Genomic DNA, 7496 nt, shown 5'->3' with positions numbered 1-7496 from the left:
TCTGTAATACCCACCTGTCCCGCTCATTAGAAGGAATAAAGAAAAGTATCCACGGAACTTCATATCACGGCCCCCTTTTCGCTTTTTAATTTTCTAAATGCTACCCTATCAACTTATACTTAATATTGAGAAGAAGTCCTACCTGACTAGCCGATCGAACCCTGCCCTCCCTGATTACCAGGACCAGACCGTATTCGACCATTACACCACCGAGGCAGCTAGTAGGAGGTACTGTCGAAAGTTGAATTTGTATGGTCAACTTCATACCAAAATGGAACATTAGTAGAAAAGAACCATCCACAAAGGTAATTTTATTGCCTTATTTTTTTTTGAAATTGAGTGTTCCACCGCCGTTCTTGTATTCGTAGCAATGAACAACTGTTACGTTAACGCTTTGCCCTTTCGTAGAATGCCCATCCCGTATAATGCTCTCATCAGATGGACGAGAAGAAGAAACAAACTTCCCATGTTAGGTGCTCGGGTAAAACACGAAACACCAGAAAGTAACCCGTTGAAATGATTGCACAATCGAAAAACCGATACAAATCTTTTTGCCTATGTGGATCGACCCGGGACCTTCTGCATGGCAAGCAAGCCCTGTACCACTGGACCAACCGTGCCCGTAATGCGATGGGTTCTTTTCTGCTTAACGGTCCAACCTCAGCACAGTACCCTCGGATGTTACCTCTATTTTTTTCAGCCAATTTTTCCTTCATTTTATGTTAGGTATGTTTTCGTCCTATAATGTCATGGCTCAGGACGAAGTATTGTTGTAGATATTAATTTGTCTGGCTCAGACGAAATTGGTCGTGAGACTGATTGATTGTCTGGCTCTAGAAAGCTTCGATAAAATATGTTACTTCTTGCAGGACAGTTTTTATGTGAATACCACCTATCTACATGGGGAGTTATCATTTAAGATACGAAAGTCTTTTGCGTACGAAAAATATCAGTCGAAGTAGGCGCCTACATTGCCTGGACTCTAGATAAATTCTATTTTTTTTTTTACAAGTAATTTTTTTATATTTTTTTCAAATACGTAATTCCGCCAAAAGTAATTATGAAATTGATGTCGTTGATGTTTCACAGACGAGATTTCTCGTGAGAGTTTCTGACAGGGGAACTGTAAACTGCTTAAGGTCTTATCGTCACCGAATCTAAGAGAGAAGGAAGATAAGATAGGAGACAAGTTCAGTCGTTCTGAGAACAGTAGGAATTTTTCGAATTCAGAAATAGAATCTGCTCGGTGGGCGTATCAGGGACCCTCGGGGATCAAAGTACATCAAGAATATTGTACCTCAGGAAGCCGTACGGATGCGGTAAAATTAAATGGGAGCCGTAATGACAAATGAGGCACAAAAGAGAAAACACCTGGTTATTTCTTTCCTTCCACTCTGCCAGTGGTATTTTTCCTGGAGTGATAATGGAAAGATAAGGTTGATAATAGTGAAAACCTCATACAGTTCTGAAAATTGGATGAGGAGAGAAAGAAAATTAAGAGTTTCCATTGTATTATGTCTTACCGTTAGTTATAATTCCTAATAAGTCCCTGTATTAAAAATTAGATGGTATCTACCTACATGAAAATACAATATGGGTAGGCTTAAGGAATACAACTAGTGATGATAAATCAAGTAATTATATTCGATCAGTTTGTGCTGATTACATACTATGTCAATGAGGGGAAAAAACATTAGACTAATCCAGGATCAAAAAACACCGTAGGCGATTACTTCATATATTCATGGATTCTCGCTTCGTTGTTGTACTTAAGCGTTTTATCATTTTGACTGAAATCCTGATGCATAATTTTTGAATTTTTTCATTAGATACCTACTAGTAAAATTTGAATTTTCGATATTTTAAGTTACTTTTCGTAGTTTTATACTTCTTATATTTGTATTATTTTATAACTTTTATTAGAACTATCCGACTTATTATTATTATTATTATTATTAATTATTATATTATTATTATTAATTTATTATATTATTATTATTTATTATTATTATTATTATTATTATTATTATGAGGATATTCACTCATTTATTGAGGTATTTCGCATATACATAGGCTCACAAAAACAATATGTATAGCTATTTGTTCCACGTTGAATATTACTTCTTCTGTTTTTGTAGGTGTAGGTACTAGTTGACATCCATGCTCAAACATTTTCTAATGATGGAGGTTGTCGACAAGATGACAGATTTCTGACACATTCCAATTAGATACTCAGGGTTCTTCAAGCCGCAGGATTCCAAGGCAGACTTCAGGTTTTTGTGAATTAACCCATTAGCACTTATCACAATAGGAATGATTGATACAGATGACTGATTGTATATTTGAGCTATCTTCTGTTTTAGATCTTGATACTTTCTTATTTTTTCAACATATGCTTCATGTATATTGTCGTCCAGTGGTATTGTGACATCGAATATGATGGCTTTTCTTTCCTGAGGATTATCATGTTTGCTCAATACCAAGATATCCGGTCTATTGTGTTGAATGTTGGTATCAGTGATGACAGACATATCCCAATACAGTTTGCTATCTCTGTTTTCTACTATTGATGTAGGTTTATATTTATAGCAGGGAACTGATGGTTTGGTTGGGAACATTTTCTGATGCAGTGCTTGGTGAATAATATTGGCAACCAAGTTGTGACGGTTTGTATATCCCTGGGTGCAAGTACAGAACAACCGGAGGATAGATGTTCAATGGATTCTGTTATACGGCCACAGAGTCTGCACATGTCATCAACATTTTGTTTCATTACATGTTTCAGATAGTTCCTGGTCTTAATTGTTCTGTCTTGAATGGCATGCAGGAAACCAACAGTTTCACTGTACAGATTACTCTTGCATAGATAACTTGATGTTAATTTATTATCTACGTGTTCATTTTCGAGAAGATTTCTGGGATATTTTCCTTTCAATGGTCCATTCTTCCAATTTGATTGGAGAGTTTCAACGGTTTCATGTTGTTTAGGTGTATAAGCAGTTGACAATTTCAATGGTGTATATTTGTCTTCTTTTTTCACGTGAATTATAAATGGATCGATTTTCTTATCAAAATATTTCCTCAGGCGGTCAATTTCTTTAGCATGCTGAGCTTCAAGATCAAGCAATCCCCTTCCTCCCAAGTGTCTAGGTAGATAAAGTCTCTCCACTGCTGACTGAGGATGATGTGATCTGTACTGGGTCATAATGGTTCTCACTTTTCTATTTAGAGCTTGCAGGTCAGTTCGACTCCAATTGATGACACCAAAAGTATAGGCTATAACTGGCACCGCCCATGCATTGATAGCGAGGATTTTGTTCTTTGAATATAATTCAGTGTTCATGATGATTTTCACTCGCTCTATGAACTTTTCAGCGAACTGCTTTTTCGTATCACTTTCATTGATATTGAGATTTTGTTGAAGGCCCAGGTACTTATAGGTTTGGTTTCTCTCTAATTCCTTCATTTCAACATTATTCATAAGTTTCACATTGTTTGATTGAACTATTTTCCCATGTTTCACGTTCAAGATGTTGCACTTATCTAGCCCAAATGACATCCCAATATCATTGCTTACATTGGACACAATTTCCAGTTGACTTTGAAGCTGGTTTTCATTTTGGGCATAGAGTTTTAAGTCGTCCATGTAGAATAAGTGACTAATTTTGGAATCATCAGTTTTATCTAACTTGTAGCCATAAGGATGAGTGTTAAGTTGATTGCTTATAGGATTTAGTGCTAAGCAAAACCAGAGAGAACTTAAGCTGTCACCTTGATAGATACCATTCTTCAAATACATACGTTCAGTTCTTATCTCTTGGGTGTTGTTCTTCCCTTTTTCATTAGAGTTTCCAATTAGATACTCAGGGTTCTTCAAGCCGCAGGATTCCAAGGCAGACTTCAGGTTTTTGTGAATTAACCCATTAGCACTTATTACAATAGGAATGATTGATACAGATGACTGATTGTATATTTGGGCTATCTTCTGTTTTAGATCTTGATACTTTCTTATTTTTTCAACATATGCATCATGTATATTGTCGTCCAGTGGTATTGTGACATCGAATATGATGGCTTTTCTTTCCTGAGGATTATCATGTTTGCTCAATACCAAGATATCCGGTCTATTGTGTTGAATGTTGGTATCAGTGATGACAGACATATCCCAATACAGTTTGCTATCTCTGTTTTCTACTATTGATGTAGGTTTATATTTATAGCAGGGAACTGATGGTTTGGTTGGGAACATTTTCTGATGCAATGCTTGGTGAATAATATTGGCGACCAAGTTGTGACGGTTTGTACATTTCCTGGGTGCAAGTACAGAACAACCGGAGGGTAGATGTTCAATGGATTCTGTTATACGGCCACAGAGTCTGCACATGTCATCAACATTTTGTTTCATTACATGTTTCAGATAGTTCCTTGTCTTAATCGTTCTATCTTGAATGGCATGCAGGAAACCAACCGTTTCACTGTACAGATTACTCTTGCATAGATAACTTGATGTTAACTTTCTTAATCGTTCTATCTTGAATGGCATGCAGGAAACCAACCGTTTCACTGTACAGATTACTCTTGCATAGATAACTTGATGTTAACTTATCTACATGTTCATTTTCAAGAAGATTTTTGGGATATTTTCCTTTCAATGGTCCATTCTTCCAATTCGATTGGAGAGTTTCAACGGTTTCATGTTGTTGTTGTCTAAACTGCTGCTGCCAACCAATCGCTAGATTTGATTCTTTTTTTTTTTCTTTTTTTTTTATAAATATTTATAGAAAACCTAAATGTAATATTGTAAAATTGTAAATTGTGTATAATGTTGTAACAATCACAATAAAATAAAATTGAATTGAATTGAATAAGCAGTTGACAATTTCAATGGTGTATATTTGTCTTCTTTTTTCACGTGAATTATAAATGGATCGATTTTCTTATCAAAATATTTCCTCAGGCGGTCAATTTCTTTAGCATGCTGAGCTTCAAGATCAAGCAATCCCCTTCCTCCCAAGAGTCTAGGTAGACTGTCTTCTTTTTTCACGTGAATTATAAATGGATCGATTTTCTTATCAAAATATTTCCTCAGGCGGTCAATTTCTTTAGCATGCTGAGTGCTGAGCTTCAAGATCAAGCAATCCCCTTCCTCCCAAGAGTCTAGGTAGATAAAGTCTCTCCACTGCTGACTGAGGATGATGGGATCTGTACTGAGTCATAATGGTTTTGACCGAACGATAGTGAGGTCTATGTTTTAACTCGACCGTTTTGCATTTGGTTTGGATGTCTGTCTGTATGTTCCGCTATAACTCGCGATTGCCTGGTCTGATTTTGATGAAATTTGGTACATATGTATGTTCCTTGAATCAAGGCACGTCGCTGATTGAAATTTGGGGCCCCAAAGTTGAACGGGGCCCCCGTTACGATAATCTTTCAAAACTTTACGATCCCCCAATACAGTTGCCACGCATATCAATACATATTCATATGCGTGGGAAGTCAAGATGGTAAACCCCTGACAACCTATTGTTCTGTCAAAGGTTCAAAATGAACCAAAGGTAAATCTTTTGTTTTGTTTAAAAGGTTCAAAATCAAAAATTCTTTAATTTCATTTTTTAGACTGATTGACAGGTTTTATAATAGTGTCACCTCTTTTTTTAGATATAGGTACCTACATAAGACGTGTAGGTACATGGTTTTATTTCGAGTTCTCGCATTCTGATTGGTTCTTTCATTTTGGGTCGATGACTCCTTGCTGCCATATTCAAATGGATAAGGTATAGGTACCTACATAAGACGTGTAGGTACATGGTTTTATTTGTTTTAATACATAATTATGTATTACGTAGGATTACCCATTCATACGTAGGATTACCCAGAAGACATTTTTTCAAAGCAGGACAATTTTCTAAATCCTAAAATTGCCCAAAATTCGAATTAGGATTACCCATTCATACGTAGGATTACCCAGAAGACATTTTTTCAAAGCAGGACATTTTTCTAAATCCTAAAATTGCCCAAAATTCGAAGAGGTACCAAGTTAAACAACAATAAATTTGTCGACATGAGAGGACGTTATTGTTAAAGTCTCAGCTTAGGCAAAAGAATCTGAGTGAGGTCTACAGTTCACAGAACCACTAGTAATAATAATAATAATGATAGTAAAAATAATAAGTTATGGAGGAACAAACAACAAGACAACCTCTCAAGTCGAGATTAAACTTACCTGGTTTACTAAGATATGTTTGGAAGAGAAGATTAAACACAGGTTTACTATCTTTGTTGACAAAGCCCTGAAACGTGTATATTCTATCCACGGTATTGATAAGAACAATACTCTCTTCTGATTGGTCCACAGTCTGAGTGTAGTGAATGTCAAATATTCTTTTGTTAATATTGAATAGCTGCAAACAAAGAACATAAACTTTAAACCTACATGAGATAGGGATGTTGGGTGTAGTGAAACTGTACATTAATACGAGGTTTAGTTTTCTTACATAGGGTCATTCGCAGGGCCGTATATCCGGGGATTCTAGGGGTACCGAGTTTTTTGCTCGAAAATGTAGTATTTTAAAAAAAAAAAAAAAAAAAAAAAAAAGACATCAAGTTCAATGGTTAATTAGAAAAGCTTTGCTTTACGTAAAATCCTTTGTGACCACTTGATTTTGTAGGAAATTTTCTCAACTTTAAACGTATGTTTTTATTTTTTACACTAAGGGCGTGGTTTAAGAGTTATAGGCGGAAAACTGAAAAAAGTGCCAAAAGTATGCACTTTTTCGAGGTTTTTTGCCCCCCAAAAGTTATCCCCTGGTATTTCGAGATCGAAAATTTGGTCCCACACTCACCTCAGTAAACCTAACAATCCTGGCTAGGAAATTTTTTTAGCTTTGAAAACTTTTAGCTTTCGGCCACCTAATACTTGACCTACAGGCTGCTGTAACAGAACTATAAATGAACATCTTTCTTACCTTGTTGATTTTCCCTTCAATTCTGAACTTCCATGGTGGTTCTGATTTAACTCTGGTGGTGGCTGAACTTCCGTCAGAGATAGATATGTTCATGAGGAAGCAGACAGATAAAGCGGCACAGTAAATCATGTTGTGAGTGTCGGTAATGTTCTCACTTCTCTGGAACTCTTGTTTTAAACAATGATTTACTTTTTCAGTAATCATTTGTGATTTCTTACTGTTGGGTACTTTCGGCAAGACGGGTTTACTTTGGGGAGACATAGACTTGTACTTCAATTTGAGATGCTGGAAGTGTTCATTGATATGGGTCTCAATGTCATCCCTTGGCTGTCTCGTATCAGGAGGAACAACATTTGGTTGTATCGTCTGTTCAACTTGGTGTTCTAATTCAAGAACTTCAGGATCATCAACATCTTCCTCGCTTGCATTGTTCTCACTATCTTGTGCAGATATAAGTCTGGATGCACTTTCTTTCAGGTGACTCAATTCTATTCGGCTAAATACATTCCGTCGGAACAATGAGTTGAGTTG

General features: G+C 36.2%; 1 protein-coding gene across 1 annotated transcript in view; it reads right to left on the bottom strand.

Moving 5' to 3' along the window:
* LOC103519177 (vacuolar protein sorting-associated protein 18 homolog) overlaps positions 1-6401 on the bottom strand; it is a gene marked incomplete at both ends in the record, with an annotated part of 44790 nt that extends 38389 nt beyond the window's left edge. The window contains 1 exon segment of the mRNA XM_026830762.1: positions 6224-6401. Within this exon segment, the coding sequence (XP_026686563.1) occupies positions 6224-6401 (178 nt within the window).
* Positions 6402-7496: the final 1095 nt, after the last annotated feature.

This window comes from Diaphorina citri, unplaced genomic scaffold (assembly GCF_000475195.1).
Source record: "Diaphorina citri unplaced genomic scaffold, Diaci psyllid genome assembly version 1.1 scaffold2589, whole genome shotgun sequence".
Taxonomy (NCBI): Eukaryota; Metazoa; Arthropoda; class Insecta; order Hemiptera; family Psyllidae; genus Diaphorina; species Diaphorina citri.
The sequence above is the reverse complement of the archived record's forward strand: the minus strand, read 5'-3'. Positions and strand labels throughout refer to the sequence as shown.